The sequence below is a fragment of the Oncorhynchus mykiss genome, chromosome 5 (assembly GCF_013265735.2).
Source record: "Oncorhynchus mykiss isolate Arlee chromosome 5, USDA_OmykA_1.1, whole genome shotgun sequence".
NCBI classification, from domain to species: Eukaryota; Metazoa; Chordata; class Actinopteri; order Salmoniformes; family Salmonidae; genus Oncorhynchus; species Oncorhynchus mykiss.
The window spans coordinates 92,000,938-92,020,500 of NC_048569.1; the positions used below are offsets into that span (position 1 = coordinate 92,000,938).

At 43.0% G+C, this 19,563-nt stretch overlaps 1 protein-coding gene across 1 annotated transcript in view; it reads right to left on the reverse strand.

Moving 5' to 3' along the window:
* Nucleotides 1-4,338: 4,338 nt before the first annotated feature.
* The window catches only part of si:ch73-61d6.3 (occludin), a 39,747-nt gene continuing 24,522 nt past the window's right edge, over nucleotides 4,339-19,563 (reverse strand). Inside the window, exons 5-8 of the mRNA XM_021604721.2 lie at nucleotides 11,853-12,065; nucleotides 7,943-8,114; nucleotides 7,305-7,346; nucleotides 4,339-7,189 (exon numbers count right to left, since the gene is read on the reverse strand). Coding sequence (XP_021460396.2) covers nucleotides 7,088-7,189; nucleotides 7,305-7,346; nucleotides 7,943-8,114; nucleotides 11,853-12,065 — 529 coding nt within the window. The 3' untranslated portion in view covers nucleotides 4,339-7,087. The remainder of the gene's footprint in view (nucleotides 7,190-7,304; nucleotides 7,347-7,942; nucleotides 8,115-11,852; nucleotides 12,066-19,563) is intronic.

Sequence of the window (19,563 nt, forward strand, 5' to 3'; positions counted from 1 at the left end):
GGTTATGGGCTTAACAAAAGAAGACACCTGTACCATGTCAGATACAGTTGAAATGTATTCCATGTTGAGGTTGCATCCCAATATTAGACTTTCTATATACATCACAGAAAACTGAAATATAACAAACCGGTTGACATGGAAACAATGGACTTTCTGCAATTTTAAAAAATAGATGTTTATTAGTTATTACATCATGAAAAACATTAACATTCCACCCATGAGGCCACTAGAGGCCGATTGACTGGAGGAACAGGATCTATGGAGAATCCTCCCATACAATTCATGTTATATTTTCTATTACAATTCATTAGCCCCGTTTTTACATTTAGGGACAGATTGCAGGAACCAGATTAAACCTCCTCCTGGATTTCAAAGCATTGTTAATGGATAATCTCTATTGAAAGTGATTGTTAATCCAGGACTAGACTTCATCTGGGTCTGTGAAACCTGCACTTTAATGTTCTGAGCTTGTTCCTTGAATGGATACAGTAAAATACAGTTGAAGTCTGAAGTTTACATACACTTGGGTTGGAGTCATTAAAACTTGTTTTTCAACCACTCCACATGTTTCTTGTTAACAAACTATAGTTTTGGCAAGTCGGTGAGGACAAATACTTTGTGCATGACACAAGTAGTTTTTCCAACAAAAAAAAAAGACCACGCAGCCGTCATACTGCTAAGGAAGGAGACACGTTCTGTCTCCTAGAGATGAAAGTACTTTGGTGCGAAAAGTGCAAATCAATCCCAGAGCAACAGCAAAGGACCCTGTGAAGATGCTGGAGGAAACAGGTTCAAAAGTATCTATATCCACAGTAAAACGAGTCCTATATCAACATTACCTGAAAGGCTGCTCAGCAAGGAAGAAGCCACTGCTCCAAAACCACCATAAAAAAGACAGACTACAGTTTGCAACTACACATGGGGGCAAAGATCATACTTTTTGGAGAAATGTCCTCTGGTCTGATGAAACAAAACTAGAACTGTTTGGCCATAATTACCATTGTTATGTTTGGAGGAATAAGAGGGATGATTGCAAGCTAAAGAACACCATCCCAACCGTGAAGCATGGGGGTTTGACCCAAGTTAAAGAATTAAGGCAATGCTACCAAATACTAATTGAGTGTATGTTATCTTCTGACCCACTGGGAATGTGATGAAAGAAATTAAAGCTGAGATAAATCATTCTCTCTGCTTTTATTCTGACATTTTATATTCTTAAAATAAAGTGGTGATCCTAACTGAGCTAAAACAGGGAATTATTACTAGGATTAAAAATGTCAGGAATTGTGAAAAACTGAGTTTAAATCTATTTGGCTAAGGTGTATGTAAACTTCCGACTTTGACTGTAGGAGAACAGGTTTTTGATGACATCGTCCCACGTGAATGATGCATTGCTGCCTTTGGGCCAATTAGTGTAATTTTGTAAATGACTGATCTCTATGGCAAGACACATCATTCATCCAAGTTCCGTCAAAATCAGGCCAGTGGTGTCTGAAATATTGCGTGTGACTAACGTATGTACAGTTGATTACTATGGCAACCCCCTTTGACAGGGTTTGCAACATGTGTGCCAAGTTTTGTTACAATACGAATATCCTTGACTGATTTATATGCATTTGTGGAGGCCACTCCCACGTGAATGTTTATTGGTCAATAGGTTGTTTTAAGTACACCTCTGAAAAATAGTGTGTTGGGAGCGCTTTGTCCATTGTTGCCACACACCAACTTTCATGCAGATCAGTCATTCGGCGCCAGAGGAGTAGCATTTTAAGTGTTTTTCCCAACATTCAAAATGGAGGAAAATTCATCACTGCAGACCTTGTAGGTGTAGGTGCCTAAGGCCAAATTGTTCCTTGTGAAGAGAGGGAACAATGTACCGAATTTCATGATTTTATGTCAAATGGGATTAGAGACGTAACCTTTCAAATTGTGCTTTATCAATCGTTTGTTATAGCGCCACCATCTGGCCAATTAGTATAATTTTGTAAATACGGGATCTCTATGGGGGGAAGAGAAAAAATGAAACATGGTCCTGAGCACCAAATCATGAAATACTTTGTTCAATAGATCCTTTTGACATCACGCACAGATGCGCAAACTGCTGGAGGCAGTAAGAAAGCCATCGCCGTCTGCGCCCATACACATAGCCCATTCTTTTTTATTACTTCTAAATAAAATAACTTTTTGAGGTTATCATACACTTACAATTATGTTTTGTTTCTTGCTTGAACAATCGCTAAGATTATATTTGGTTGTGATCTTGGCAAAATCACTATTTTGGATGCGACAGTTGTTAGCTAGAATGCTAACGCTCATTGACATAGGCTGTAGCAAAAGCTAGCTAAAGAGCCATTTTACTGGTTGAAGTTTTTTTTAAAAGTATAATGCAGTTGATTTGCAATGACACAAATATTATATTAAGCAGGACATTCATACGAGCCTTAAAATCCATTTATAATCCAAAAGTAGTGTGAAATGCACTCATCAACAACATGTAAATTGAGGCTTTATTTGCTGGTATCTACAAGAACTCCCTTTGTTCTGACACCAACTTGTGCGCATCGTCCTCGTGCAGCAATGTTTGCAACACAAAAAGGGGTCTATAACAATATTTCAGACCACCACCAGAGGGCAGTAACAGTTTACCTTCTGATGTATGGGGCATGAGCATGGGACTGTTGCAAACTGTCAGACATGAGCGAGATTTTGGACTAACACTTAAAATGTTTGAACATTCTAGATAAGGCTTTTAAAACATGAAAGCATGTTAAATCTATGGAAATTTAGAAGATTACAAGCCTTAAAGTCCTTAGAATGCTTGAAAACTGGCTTGATTAGACAAGAGCTGATATCAAATCAAAATCAAATTAAAGTTTATTGGTCACGTACACAGATTTGCAGATGTTATCGCAGGTGCAGTGAAATGCTTTTGTTTCTAGCTTCAACAGCGCAGTAATACCGAGCAATACAAATAAACAATACACACATGGAAACGTTCTGAGAAAATAAATTGAAGAGTAATGTAAGAAATAACACATCAAAGTTGTCTAGAAACAGGGTGACCGTGTCTGACGAACACTGATTGTGTTCTCTGCACAGCCCCCTTTATTGGGCAAACATGAGGTAGTCCTACACTGTTGATCTTTATCAAGAACTACATTACTGTAGGGGACTGGTTCCAGACCTTTTTCAGTTACTGTGCTAAGTACCCCCAGGTCCTAGTACACCCTGTGGACAGGCCAGATACCCCCAGGTCATAGTACCCCCTGTGGACAGGCCAGATACCTCCAGGTCCTAGTACCCCCTGTGGATAGGCCAGGTACCTCCAGGTCCTAGTACCCCCTTTGGATAGGCCAGATACCCCCAGGTCCTAGTACCCCCTGTGGATAGGCCAGGTACCTCCAGGTCCTAGTACCCCCTGTGGATAGGCCAGGTACCTCCAGGTCCTAGTACCCCCTGTGGATAGGCCAGATACCTCCAGGTCCTAGTACCCCCTGTAGATAGGCCAGATACCTCCAGGTCCTAGTACCCCCCTCTAGATGGGTCAGGTACCCCCCAGGTCCTAGTACCCCTGGTTGGGAACCACTGCTGTAGGGTACCGTATTCCTACTAAAGAGAGATGTTCAAGTTGTTGGCTCATTTCTGGTTCACTTTCGGATGTTGTTATAGTTGTATAACTATTTGAGCAGGACACATCGCCAGCAAAGTGGATACATTATATCATTTCACCTCACCTGTGAGACTGGAGAAGTAACTCAGCAACTCTTTGAGGAAAGTGGAAGTTGATAACAGTTGATAAAACCAACGCATCGGGGGCCTTTGTCTTCACTCTTCACCAAGGGTTTACAGGTGGGGGAGAAAAAAAAAATCGGAAGACAAGACATGATGTGATTGGTAAATGAGTTGTGAAAATCTGATCGATAATTTAAAAATATGTAAGTCTCTTTCAAGAGGAGGCAAGAAGAGGACAGAAGAGGTTGCAAGGAGTCGAACAAAATCCAATTGAGATTCTCCCCCGCTGTCCTCAAAGAGTTGCTGAATTTCCTCTTCACTGAAGAGTGAGGTAGCGACCGCTTAATTGCACCTCCCCTGTGAGAACCATGAGCATGTCTGATTAGACAGACTTTACCATGCAGAAAACCATTCAAAAGCTATGATATACTGTATTACCGGAGCTAAACTTAAATGTTTCCCCTGGTACTTACAGGCTGCTAGATATTTGTTTAAAAATAAACAGCCTAGTCCAGTCATGTTTAGCTGGTTAACAAGCTGGTAACTTGACCAGCAGTATAGTTTTAGATGGCAGTAGGAGAAAGGAAAGGGATCCTGGATACTGTATTTGTTACATTACCGTTGTTAAAGAGTTACAGAAGTTTATTATTTTTCATGGCAATCAACACGTTTTAGAAATTATGCTTTTTTACAAGAGATTTTACAGTAACATGAAAGGAAATAAATTCATATAAAAATAAGACTCATAAATGAGGGGGGGGAGACAAAAATCTGTACTCCATAAAACTCATCAATTCAAACATAGAAAATACAAATGAATAACAAATAATCCAAATAGCTGTAAATAATTTTCTAACTGACATTGAGAAGCATTACCTTGCAGAAGGTGTGTATTAGCAGAGCAGTGACAACAACACATAATAAATCAACAGGTAATCATTATATCACAGCAGAGAAATCAAATCAAAACCGAGTTGAGCTTATTGATACATTTACCACATTGATGCATGCTTCCCACAGTGTTTAAAGAGCACATGAGACAAATATTGTTCATAAAATACTGCCCCCGTCATTGGTTAATTAATATGTGCATAGCATCAGTGCATTGTGAATGACCACTGAGAAAACACCCTGGACAACAGTTCATTTGTCTCTTCAGTAAGTACAAATTGACCAAAATGTCACTATATTGCCGCGTTCATGTACTAATCGGAACTAGGAAACTGTCCGACTTGCTGACTGGTTGAAGTTACAGACGTGCCGCGGCGCGTTCAACCAGTTAGCAAGTGGGAAATGTCAGCGTTTCCTAGTTCTGACTGGCGCGTGAACGTGGCAGGAATTCAGACAGACGGCTCCTAAAATGAAGAATGCATAGGACAAATACAAAAGCGTTTTGTTCCTCTTGATCCTGTGTTATTAGTAAATACTTCACCATTTAAATCCTGTTTAACTCCAAAATATATACAAAATATACAGTTAATCACAATGGACAACAGATTTAGAAGAAGTCTAGATGGTGATATTGAAAATTATCTGCAGACACAGTACAATAGTAATTTCACTGACAATGTTGCAAACATAGCCCGACTTTTCTCAAACACAACATTGAGGTTGTCATGGCAATACACAGTGTCAGTTCCTAAATTCAATCTGTAATGGCCGAGTATGTTCAGAGTGTGGTGTTGTCAGAGTGTCAGTTCGTAAATTCAATCTGTAATGCCAGAGTACGTTCAGAGTGTGGTGTTGTCAGTGTGTCAGTTCGTAAATTCAATCTGTAATGCCAGAGTACGTTCAGAGTGTGGTGTTGTCAGTGTCAGTTCGTAAATTCAATCTGGAATGCCAGAGTACGTTCAGAGTATGGTGTTGTCAGTGTGTCAGTTCGTAAATTCAATCTGTAATGCCAGAGTACGTTCAGAGTGTGGTGTTGTCAGTGTCAGTTCGTAAATTCAATCTGGAATGCCAGAGTACGTTCAGAGTGTGGTGTTGTCAGTGTGTCAGTTCGTAAATTCAATCTGGAATGCCAGAGTACGTTCAGAGTGTGGTGTTGTCAGTGTGTCAGTTCGTAAATTCAATCTGTAATGCCAGAGTACGTTCAGAGTGTGGTGTTGTCAGTGTGTCAGTTCGTAAATTCAATCTGGAATGCCAGAGTACGTTCAGAGTGTGGTGTTGTCAGTGTGTCAGTTCGTAAATTCAATCTGGAATGCCAGAGTACGTTCAGAGTGCGGTGTTGTCAGTTCGTATATTCAGAGCGTTTCGCTCTCGTCGGAGCGTTCAGAGAAGCGCACTGGACGCTGTGGCCCGAGGACTACGGTTGTTCCGTGCGTTCTGACCTCCCAATGGCAGTCAAGCTCCCAAACTAACGTTGCCTAGCTTGCTAGCTACTTCCAGACACAAACGAGAGAACACCTCCCTCTGACCACTTGACTCGCCCTGACAGAGCTGGTTATGCTGTTTTCATGTTACCCTAGTGCGTTGGTGACTGTAACTGTGCTGCTGGCAACAATTTAATTACGCTTTTTTTTCTTTATTTTTTACCGACGTTAACTGACACCAGTCATGTTCATCTGATGTCAGTTATTTGCGCTCTGGCACAAAGACTAGAGTGCTCTGAAATCCGGGTAGATAACCAGAATTTATTTACGAACGCAGCTCCGAGAGTGTTCACATACTGCCGGTCCTCCAACTGTCATAATATATGGTGGAATTCAGTCCTTTTTTTTAGAGAAAACAGCGGGTATTTTAGCTTTCTTTTGTGGAGTGCTTGAAGCACACAGCACGGGTTTGTTCTAGTAGGTTTGGTGCATACTCAGCAATGTGACTTGCCCTTTTCTACGATACTGCCTTATCTGTGGAGATAAAACAATGCAAACAGGAACCAGCAAAGGCCCAATGCCTCTATCACAGACGACCTCAGGTGAAACGACATTGAAGTAACCTTTTATAACCACACCCAGTCAGTCAAATAGACTGCCGTGTTTCAAGGCAAGCATGTACAACAATGTTACTTACTAGGCACAGTTAGGAATATGGCAGTGCTAGTGGGCTGTGTGTTACGTGTGAAGTATTATAAATATAGTCTTTCAACCCCGCAGTGTACGATAGTGTCTGTGAAGCAATCCACATAGAGAAGAGAACTGGTCTGAAATTAATCGAGGCAGAAGGAATCACATAACCATGTCATTAATGTGTGTGTGTGTGTGTGTGTGTAAATGCCAAGAAGGGAGCTTTGGTTTTCAACATTATACATAATCTTAGTGCTTTGCATATTCTTAGTGTTCTGCATATTCTTAGTCCAGGAGTGTGGTGTTGTCATGACGACAGAGGGGGTGGATAGGGTTGGAGGCAGAGCTTGGCTTTAAGAAAGGCTCTTGTCGTAGGCCTTGACCACACGTTTGATATGGAACAGTTTGTGTCTCAACTTGCGACACTCCAGCTTCTTAGCCTGGTAGTCTGGTGTCTGGGGAGGAGCAGAGAGAAAACAGATCATTTGTTTCATCGTCTATTCTCCATTATGGGGTGATAAAAGTTAATTCTTTATAATGTAGAAAGATTTCATTGAAATGTCTGCTCACCCTCTTAAGGTCTTTCAGTCGATTATATTCCTCTGCCACGACCTAAAGTAAAGAATAAGGAGAATAAGAACTATTTCTCCCTGGTTCTAAGTGTGTATCTCAGTGGAGGCTGGTGAAGGAAGGAGAGCTCATAGTATTGAGCTTGTCCTCCTATTTAAATTGACACCAGCCATCCACCATCCGGACACACATATGGCCCCTGGCGACAGGGGTTGTAGCCCCCACCTCCACCCTCTGTCTATGACCCTACAGTCTGTCTTATGACCCTACAGTCTGTCTTATGACCCTACAGTCTGTCTTATGACCCTACAGTCTGTCTTATGACCCTACAGTCTGTCTTATGACCGTACTGTCTGTCTATGACCCTACTGTCTGTCTATGACCCTACTGTCTGTCTATGACCCTACTGTCTGTCTCCACCCTCTGTCCATGACCCTACTGGCTGTCTCCAACCTCTGTCCATGACTCTACTGTGTCTCTAGCCTCTGTCCATAACCCTACTGTCTGTCTCCACCATCTCTCTATGACCCTACTGGCTGTCTCTCTCTCCACAGTTCCTGCTGTACTCAAAAAATAACAACATAACATTTAAAATTATAATAAAAAAAGCCTCCACTGGTCTCCCTCTGGTTTCTCACCTGGTACTGGGCGGAGGTCTCTTCCAGTGTGTCCAGCTGCCTGCTGAGTTTGTTCATCTGGTCACTGATGTCATCCATCTCAGCACACAGATGTTTGTACTCCCTCAGGTCGGCATCAAACTCCCTCTTGTACTCTTGACGCTGGCCGTCTGACGTTATCTCTGGGTAGACGCTGAAGGGAGAGAGAGAGAAATAGACAGTCAGAGAATATTGTTAGACATTGTTTACACATACACTATACCGTTGAAGTCAGAAGTTTACATACATTTAAAACCAGTTTTTCACAATTCCTGACATGTACTTCCTGTCTAAGGTCTGTTAGGATCACCACTTTATTTTAAGAACGTGAAATGTCAGAATAGTAGTAGAGAGAATTATCTATTTCAGCTTTTATTTCTTTCATCACATTCCAAGTGGGTCAGAAGTTTACATACACAATTAGTATTTGGTAGCAATGCCTTCCAACAAGCTTCCCACAATAAGTTGGGTGAATTGTGGCCCATTCCTCCTGACAGAGTTGGTGTAACTCAGTCAGGTTTGGAGGCTTCCTTGCTCGCACACGCCTTCAGTTCTGCACACACATCTTCTACGGGATTGAGGTCAGGGCTTTGTGATGGCCACTCCAATACCTTGACCTTGTACTTAAGCCATTTTGACACAATTTTGGAAGTGCGCTTGGGGTCATTGTCCATTTGGAAGACCGAAGCTTTAAATTCCTGACTGATGTCTTGAGATGTTGCTTCAATATATCCAAATAATTGGATATAGATACTTTTGTACCTGTTTCCTCCAGCATCTTCACAGGGTCCTTTGCTGTTGTTCTGGGATTGATTTGTACTTTTTGCACCAAAGTACGTTCATCTCCAGGAGACAGAACGCGTCTCCTTCCTGAGCGGTATGACGGCTGCGTGGTCCCATGGTGTTTATACTTGCGTACTATTGTTTGTACAGATGAAGGTGGTACTTCAGGCGTTTGGAAATTGCTCCAAAGGATGAACCAGACTTGTGAATGTCTACAGTTATTTTTCTGAGGTCTTGGCTGAATTCTTTTGATTTTCCCATGATGTCAAGCAAAGAGGCACTGGGTTTGAAGGTAGGCCTTGAAATACATCCACAGGTACACCTCCAATTGACTCAAATTATGTCAATTAGCCTATTAGAAGCTTCTATCATTTTCTGGAATTTTCAAAGCTGTTTAAAGACAGTCAACTTTGTTTATGTAAACTTCTGACCCACTGGAATTGTGATACAGTGAATTGCAAGTGAAATAATCTGTCTGTAAACAATTGTTGGAAAAATTATTTGTGTCAGGCACAAAGTAGATGTCATAACCGACTTGCCAAAACTATAGTTTGTTAACAAGAAATTTGTGGAGTGGTTGAAAAACAAGTTTTAATGACTCCAACCCAAGTGTATGTAAACTTCCGGCTTCAACTGTACATACACAACAGTATGTGGACACCCTTTCAACTTAGTGGATTTGGCTATTTCAGCCACACCCGTTGCTGACAGGTGTATAAAATCAAGCATGCAATCTCCATAGACAAACATTGGCAGTAGAATGGACTTACTGAAGAGCTCAGTGACTTTTAAATGTGACACCGTCATAGGAATGCCACCTTTCCAACAAGTCAGTTCATCACATTTCTGCCCTGCTAGAGGTGCCCCAGTCAATTGTAAGTGCTGTTATTGTGCAATGGAAACATCTAGAACCAACAGCTCAGCCATATAGGCTAATAGAACGGGACCACAGGTTGCTGAAGCGTGTAAAAAACCGTCTGTCCTTGGTTGCAACAGTCACTACCTCTGGAAGCAACGTCAGAACAATAACTGTTTGTCGGGAGCTTCATGAAATGGGTTTCCATGGCTGAGCAGCTGCACACAAGCCTAAGATCACCATGTGCAATGCCGATCGATGGCTGGAGTGGTGTAAAGCTCGACACCATTGGACTCTGGAACAGTGGAAACTCGCTCTCTGGAGTGATGAATCACTCTTCACCATCTGGCAGTCCGATGGACAAATCTGGGTTTGGTGGATGCCAGGAGAACGCTACCTGCCCCAAGTGCCTACTGCTAAGTTTGGTGGAGGAAGAATAACTGTCTGGGGCTGTTTTCATGGTTCGGCCTAAGCCCCTTAGTTCCAGTGAAGGGAAATGTTTACAATACAGCACACAATAACATTCTGGACAATTCTGTGCTTCCAACTTTGTGGCAACAATTTAGGGAAGGCCCTTTCCTGTTTCAGCATGACAATACCCCGTGCACAAAGCGAGGTCCATACAGAAATGGTTTCTCGAGACCAGTGTGGAAGAACTTGACTGGCCTGCACAGAGCCCTGACCTCAACCCCATCAAACACTTTTGGGATGAATTGGAACACCGACTATGAGCCAGACCTAATTGCTCCAAAATCAGTGCCGACCTCACTAATGCTCTTCTGGCTGAATGCAAGTAAGTCCCCTCAGCAATGTTCCAACATCTAGTGGAAAGCCTTCCCAGAAGAGTGGAAGCTGCTATAGCAGCAAAGGAGGGATCAACTCCATATTAATGCCCATGATTTTGGAATGAGATGTTAGACGAGCAGATGTCCACATACTTTTGGTCATATAGTGTATTTGATCAATAGATCTCGAATGTACTATGATCAACAGTATTAGAGTCATATTCTGTCTTGCTGTACACTCAGCATATTTCAACGAGAAGCTCCGCTTTCTTTTTGGCCACTTGTAAAGCAAGCTAGGGCTTCATATCCTCTGTTTTACACCAGTCAAATAATGGTTTTCAGATCCCAATTCTCTCACCAGGGCCCTCTCCGTCTCAAGGAGAGGAAAGGCAGAGGGGAGGTGGATGTAGCTCTCTCACTAACGACCTACCCAAAACTGACCCCCAACACCTTAAACCTTTGGCCCAATTCTCTCATTATTTCCAATTACAACCTCATGTGGAATGGCATGCCAGTAGAGATTAGTTACTGTACTGGACCAAACAACACCAGCCCAGACTGCTATACTGTTAGAAAAAAGAGTTCCAAAGGGGTTCTTCAGCTGTCCCCGTAGGAGAACACTTTTTGGTTCCAGGTAGAACCCTTTCAGTTCCAGGTAGAACACTTTTTGGTTCCAGGTAGAACCCTTTCAGTTCCAGGTAGAACGCTTTTTGGTTCCAGGTAGAACCCTTTCAGTTCCAGGTAGAACCCTTTCAGTTCCAGGTAGAACACTTTTTGGTTCCAGGTAGAACACTTTTTGGTTCCAGGTAGAACACTTTTTGGTTCCAGGTAGAACACTTTTTGGTTTCTGGAAGAACCCTTTTGGGTTCCATCTACATGGAACCCAAAAGGGTTCTTCCAGAAACCAAAAAGTGTTCTACCTGGAACCAAAAAGTGTTCTACCTGGAACCAAAAAGTGTTCTACCTGGAACTGAAAGTGTTCTACCTGGAACCAAAAAGTGTTATTCAAGTTCTCGATAACACCTTACCTTCAAAGCGTGTACTGGGGGTGTGTGTGTGTGTGTGTGTGTGTGTGTGTGTGTGTGTGTGTAAAATCTCTGACTAATATGGCTCTAGTGTTTGTGTGTGTGTGTGTGTAAAATCTCTGACTAATATGGCTCTAGTGTTTGTGTGTGTGCGTGTGTGTGTGTGTGTATGAGTGCTTGTCGTGTGTGTCTAACCTCCCCCACTACCATTGCATTGTTGCAGGTGTGTGTGAGTGTGAACGTGTGTTTGTGTGTGTGTGTGAATATGCCCGCCTGCGCTCGCATGTGTGTGTGTGCGTGTGAATGTGCCTGCCAATTTGTGTGATATAATAATATCTAATATATGCCATTTAGCAGACGTTTTTATCGAAAGTGAGTTAGTCATGCTTGTAATACATGTGTGGGTGTGTATGTGTATGTGTATGCCCCCCTGTGTGTCTCACCTCTCCCACTCCTCTGGGTCCAGTTCGTTGCCAGTCTCTCCTCCAGTGGTGTACTCTGTTTCGTACTGTGATTCATCCAGCTCAGGGTTGCGCCGGCGCCTCTTCCCCCTGTTAGCAGAGGGCTTCCTGACCCCCCCTGCCTCCTCAGAGGGGCTGGAACTGGCCCCCTGGGAGGGCTGGTCCGAGGGAAGGATAGCCAGATGCTCCGAATACCTAAGGCACAACAATAACATTCAATATAAACACAACAATGAATGTAATACCTGAATACCCCTGCTCTATCTACCAAAAACACTCTGTGAATACCTGAATACCTCTGCTCTATGTACCAAAAATGACCTTCGTTTTGACTTTAGTTTCTATGACCTTAGTCATGGCCATAGTTTATTGTCACATACAACCAAGAACAAATCAGCCATGACCTTCCTATTGTTTCTGATCCACTTAAAGGGAAAAACGACAATGAAGTACGTGAATGTAACTGATTACAAGTCACCGAAACCACTGGACAAATGGAAGAGACAGACTCCGGATTTCCTTAATAAAAGGAGGGGAAGAGCAAGTTCACTGAGTTAGCAGGGATTTAAGGTTTCATCTCAAGGCACAGTGGAAGTGGCTATGATATTACAGCAGAGCACCATATAATATAAACTAGCAGGTTATGTCTACAAGGTTGGGGAAGTCTTGAGGCTAGCATTCCTCTGTTTATAAAGCAGGACTTTTTTTAGGAGTTTAATCAACATTACATAAACTCAGCAAAAGGAACGTCCTCTCACTGTCAACTGCGTTTAATTTTCAGCAAACTTAACATGTGTAAATATTTGTATGAACATAACAAGATTCAACAACTGAGACCTAAACTGAACAAGACATGTGACTAACAGAAATTGAATATTGTGTCCCTGAACAAAGGGGGGGTCAAAATCAAAAGTAACAGTCAGTATCTGGTGTGGCCACCAGCTGTATTAAGTACTGCAGTGCATCTTCTCCTCAAGGCACCAGATTTGCCAGTTCTTGCTGTGAGATGTTACCCCACTCTTTCACCAAGGCACCTGCAAGTTCCCAGATATTTCTGGGGGGAATGGCCCTAGCCCTCACCCTCTGATCCAACAGGTCCCAGACGTGCTCAATGGGATTGAGATCCGGGCTCTTTGCTGGCCACGGCAGAACACTGACATTCCTGTCTTGCAGGAAATCACACAGAACGAGCAGAATGGCTGTTGGCATTGTCATGCTGGAGGGTCATGTCAGGTTGAGCCTTCAGGAAGGGAAACACATGAGGGAGGAGGATGTCTTCCCTGTAACGCACAGTGTTGAGATTGCCTGCAATGATAACAAACTCAGTCCGATGATGCTGACACACCGCCCCAGACCATGACAAACCCTCCACCTCCAAATCGATCCCGCTCCAGAGTACAGGCCTCGGTGTAACGCTCATTCCATTCGACGATAAACGAGAATCCGACCATCACCCCTGGTGAGACAAAACCACGCCTCTCTCAGCCTATTGCGGACAGTCTGAGCACTGATGGAGGGATTGTGCGTTCCTGATGTAACTCAGGCAGTTGTTGTTGCCATTCTGTACCTGTCCCGCAGGTGTGATGTTCGGATGTACCAATCTTGTGCAGGTGTTGTTACACGTGGTCTGCCACTGCAGGGACGATCAGTTGTCCATCCTGTCTCACTGTAGCGCTGTCTTAGGCGTCTCACAGTACGGACATTGCAATTTATTGCCCTGGCCACATCTGCAGTCCTCATGCCTCCTTGCAGCATGCCTAAGGCACGTTCACGCAGATGAGCAGGGACCCTGGGCATCTTTCTTTTGGTGTTTTTCAGAGTGTTTTTCAGAGTAAGTAGAAAGGCCTCTTTAGTGTCCTAAGTTTTCATGACTGTGACCTTAATTGCCTACCGTCTGTAAGCTGTTAGTGTCTTAACGACCGTTCCACAGGTGCATGTTCATCAATTGTTTATGGTTCTTTGAACAAGCATGGGAAACAATGTTTAAACCCTTCACGATGAAGATCTGTGAAGTTATTTGGATTTTTATGAATTATCTTTGAAAGACACACTCCTGAAAAAGGGACGTTTCTGTTTTGTTTTTTTGCTAAGTTCATAAAGCATCACTAAGGGTTGATATATGGTGAGAGCTACAATATTTCTTATTCAGTCTAATTGATTTGTTTATAATCATTTATAAGCATGTACCCATTATTATTGTTCCAATAACTGTTCTAAATATGTATGAGCCTCAACTCTTAATGAGCAGTTTACAGATGTGTGTGTTGACTTTCCATGATACTTCCGAGGGCGGTCGATACAGTACCCTCCTGTCCCAGGCACTGGACTTCATGAAGTAAGTTTTGTTTGACATATGGCCTGATAGAGGCATTGTTTACTGCACAGCACCAGGTCTTGTGCACCCATTTGCAAATAAGACCAAATAAGACCACTTGACCAGGCACGTGACCAAGTACTTGACCTGATACGTGTAACTCTGACAGAGAAGTGCGTCTGTCTGTATACTTTCAACATGCGTCGTTCCTTGCGTCGTTCCTTCCGTCCTTCCTGAATGTTATCAATGATCTGACATCACCGGCGGATAGGTGAAAGCTACTTACTGGAAGCCTGTCTCACACCCATCCCTATTATGTCAGATCAGTGATTACGAAGGGAGGAAGGAATGGTGCAGGTTATTGTAAACACACAAACAGACCTAATTTTACTTTAACAGTTACACATAGCCTACAAGCTGAAGTACAATACTTTCTCTTATTTGTATAGAGTTGCGCAAGACGCAGTTCTATATTCTCTAAGAAAGTGTCACGTTCTGACCTTTTATTCCTTTGTTTTGTCTTTTATTTAGTATGATCAGGGCGTGAGTTGGGGTGGGCAGTCTATGTTAGTTTTTCTATATTTTTCAGTCTTTGTGTGTCTGCACCAGATAGAACTGTTTCGGTTGTAACTTTGTTGTTTTGTCTTTATTTAGTATGATCAGGGCGTGAGTTGGGGTGGGCAGTCTATGTTAGTTTTTCTATATTTTTCAGTCTTTGTGTGTCTGCACCAGATAGAACTGTTTCGGTTGTAACTTTGTTGTTTTGTCTTTATTTAGTATGATCAGGGCGTGAGTTGGGGTGGGCAGTCTATGTTAGTTTTTCTATATTTTTCAGTCTTTGTGTGTCTGCACCAGATAGAACTGTTTCGGTTGTCACTTTGTTGTTTAGTATTTTTGAAGTGTTCAGTTTCTTATTAAAAAGATGAACACTAACCACGCTTTGGTCCTCTCCTCCTTCCACCGACGACAACCCTTACAGAAAGATGGTTCCGACGGAGAAGCGCGACATCCTACGAGTTCCAAACAGACTTTAGTGACTTTTTCGTGTTTATCTTTACTTTTTTTTTTGTACAGAAAGTTCATACTATTATCACGTGACCACCAAGCACTTCTGGACATCAGACAGTTACAAACCTCAATTTAACTTCAAATCCCACTTCAACTCTGACTCAGCTGTTCCTTTGTTCATACCGGACCTTTGTTTCATTGGCTATCAAAACGCTGCAGGCGTAGACGTGGCAGACGGGCCGGCACGGGCCGGCATCCTGGCGAGACTGGAACAAAGAGAAAATCGACTGGCATTCCCCTCCGTTCTATTGGCAAATGTTCAGTCACCGGAGAATAAGATGGATGAGCTTCACTCAGTCTAATATCAGAGAGACTTGAAAAGCAGCAATATTATATGTGTTGCAGAAACGTCGCTGGATTACTATAAGCATTTCTACATGCATTTCGCTACACCTGCAATAACATGCTAAACACCCATATGTGGCAAATAAAATTAGATTTGATATGTACGTAGAACTCAGTGGTTTCTCCATGCAGCGGCACGATCGGACGAAGACGGCCTCCGGAAAGTCCAATGGGGGAGGGGTGTGTCTACCAACACGTCTCCCTCACTTTTACCAACACTTCTACCAACACGTCTACCAACACGTCTACCTCATTTCTACCAACACGTCTACCTCACTTCTCCCAACACGTCTACCTCACTTCTCCCGACACGTCTACCTCACTTCTACCGACACGTCTACCTCACTTCTACCGACACGTCTACCTCACTTCTACCGACACGTCTACCTCACTTCTACCGACACGTCTACCTCACTTCTACCGACACGTCTACCTCACTTCTACCGACACGTCTACCTCACTTCTACCGACACGTCTACCTCACTTCTACCGACACGTCTACCTCACTTCTACCGACACGTCTACCTCACTTCTACCGACACGTCTACCTCACTTCTACCGACACGTCTACCTCACTTCTACCGACACGTCTACCTCACTTCTACCGACACGTCTACCTCACTTCTACCGACACGTCTACCTCACGTCTACCGACACGTCTACCGACACGTCTACCTCACTTCGACCAACCAGAGGTGCTAAAACTCTAGACCACTTTTATTCTACCCAGAGAAATGCATAAAAGGTCCTCCCTTGTCCTTCTTTATGCAAAACTGACCATGACTCTATTCTCCTGCTTCCTGTTTACAAACAAAAGCTCCAACAGGAAGTACCAGTGATGCGCTAAATACGGAAGTGGTATAATGATGCGGACGTGAGGCTACAAGACTGTTTTGCTACTAAAGACTGGGATATGTTCCAGGTCTTCTACATCAAGACTCCAGCCACCCACGCCATAGACTGTTTACTCTGCTACCGTCCGGCAAACGGCACCGGAGCATCGGCTCTCGGACAAGCAGGCTCAGTGAGCTTCTACTCCCAAGCCATAAGACTGCTAGATAGCCATAAGACTGCTAAAAAGTTAATTAAACGGCCGAGGAACTTAACTTTCTACCTTCTCCACTACTATCCCGTCGATGTGGATAGGGGGTGCTCCCTCTGCTGTTCACGATCATCTCCTTTCTTTTGTTGACGTTGAGTGTGAGGTTATTTTCCTGACACCACACTCCGAGGACCCTCGTCTCCTCCCTGTAGGCCGTCTCGTCATTGTTGGTAATCAAGCCTACCACTGTAGAGTCGTCTGCAAACTTGATGATTGAGTTGGAGGCGTGCATGGCCACGCAGTTATGGGTGAACAGGGAGTACACGAGAGGGCTGAGAACGCACCCTTGTGGGGCCCCAGTGTTGAGGATCAGCAGGGTGGAGATGTTTCCTACCTTCACCACCTGGGGGCGGCCCATCAAAGTCCAGGACTCAGTTGCACAGGGCGGGGTTGAGACCCAGGGTCTCGAGCTTAATGACGAATTTGGAGGGTACTATGGTGTTAAATGCTGAGCTGTAATTGATGAACAGCATTCTTACATAGGTATTCCTCTTGTCCAGATGGGTTAGGGCAGTGTGCAGTGTGATTGCAATTGTGTTGTCTGTGAACCTATTGTGGCGGTAAGCAAATTGGAGTGGGTTTAGCATGTAAGGCCCTGCATCTCAGTGCTAGAGGCGTCCCTACAGACCCTGGTTCAATCCTGGGCTGTATCACAACCGGCTGTGATCGGGAGTCCCATAGGGCGGTGCACCATTGGCCCAGCGTCGTCCGGGTTAGGGGAGGGTTTAACCGGGGTAGGCCATCATTGTAAATAAGAATGTGTTATTAACTGACTTTCCTAGTTAAATAAAGGTTCAATTAAAAATAAATAATAATAATAATCTTGATACACACAGGAAACTGTTGGGCGTGAAAAACCCAGCAGCGTTGCAGTTCCTGACTTACTCAAACCGGTGTGCCTGGCACCTACTACCATATCCCATTCAAAGGAACTTAAATCTTTTGTCTTGCCCAACATTTAGATCTGCCAGAATCAGAGGTAGTAAGGAGGACCAGGGAAGTTCTCTGCTTAGTGTGTCCGCTAGATCAGAGGCAATAGAGATGACCAGGGATGTTCTCTTGATAAGTGCGTGAATTTGACCATTTTCCTGTCCTGCTAACCAATCAAAAAATGTAATGACTTGCCTAAGTTTGCCTAGTTTTGGGTGTCAGGGAAAATGTATGGAGTAAAGGTACATTATTTTCCTTAGGAATGTAGTGAAGTAAAAGTTGTCAAATATAAATACTAAAGTAAAGTACAGAAACCACAAAACACTATTTAAGTTGAAGTCTCTTTACTGAAGTACTTTACACCACTGATTGTAGGCAGGCCCACATTATTTGAGCCATGCAGCTCCCGTAAAACCCCCTCCATGATGTAGTCTACATGTGTCCATGCCCATCATGAAACAAGAGATGAGAGCCTCAGTGAATACCGGTGAACCTCGTATTTAGAGGTTATTGTCCTGTAACAATTGTTTGTTTTTCCGTTTCATATTTTTTTAAACCCTCCGTAGGCTGCCCTTACTTTCCCTTCCCTTTCCCTAGGAACAGGCTGGTTCAACAACAATGCATCGTGTTTCTTCTTTATCCTGGCAATTTTATGATATTTTATGACATTTGACATGTATTTACTGAAAAAAAAGCTTGTATTTCATTTCATTTTATTAAAACCAAACGTATAGATACCGGTAGAATGATTCACTGTCCTGGTTTTATGGTGAGGACATCTGTGGCCCTTATATCAGTGTGAATGTTATGTACACTACATACTGTATTTACAGCAGGCCTAGCCCCTATATCAGTGTGAATGTTATGTACACTACATACTGTATTTACAGCAGGCCTAGCCCCTATATCAGTGTGAATGTTATGTACACTACATACTGTATTTACAGCAGGCCTAGCCCCTATATCAGTGTGAATGTTATGTACACGACATACTGTATTTACAGCAGGCCTAGCCCCTATATCAGTGTGAATTATGTACACTACATACTGTATTTACAGCAGGCCTAGCCCCTATATCAGTGTGAATGTTATGTACACTACATACTGTATTTACAGCAGGCCTAGCCCCTATATCAGTGTGAATGTTATGTACACTACATACTGTATTTACAGCAGGCCTAGCCCCTATATCAGTGTGAATTATGTACACTACATACTGTATTTACAGCAGGCCTAACCCCTATATCAGTGTGAATGTTATGTACACTACATACTGTATTTACAGCAGGCCTAGCCCCTATATCAGTGTGAATGTTATGTACACTACATACTGTATTTACAGCAGGCCTAACCCCTATATCAGTGTGAATGTTATGTACACTACATACTGTATTTACAGCAGGCCTAGCCCCTATATCAGTGTGAATTATGTACACTACATACTGTATTTACAGCAGGCCTAGCCCCTATATCAGTGTGAATGTTATGTACACTACATACTGTATTTACAGCAGGCCTAGCCCCTATATCAGTGTGAATGTTATGTACACTACATACTGTATTTACAGCAGGCCTAGCCCCTATATCAGTGTGAATTATGTACACTACATACTGTATTTACAGCAGGCCTAACCCCTATATCAGTGTGAATGTTATGTACACTACATACTGTATTTACAGCAGGCCTAACCCCTATGTCAGTGTAAATGTTATGTACACTACATACTGTATTTACAGCAGGCCTAGCCCCTATATCAGTGTGAATGTTATGTACACTACATACTGTATTTACAGCAGGCCTAACCCCTATATCAGTGTGAATTATGTACACTACATACTGTATTTACAGCAGGCCTAGCCCCTATATCAGTGTGAATGTTATGTACACTACATACTGTATTTACAGCAGGCCTAGCCCCTATATCAGTGTGAAT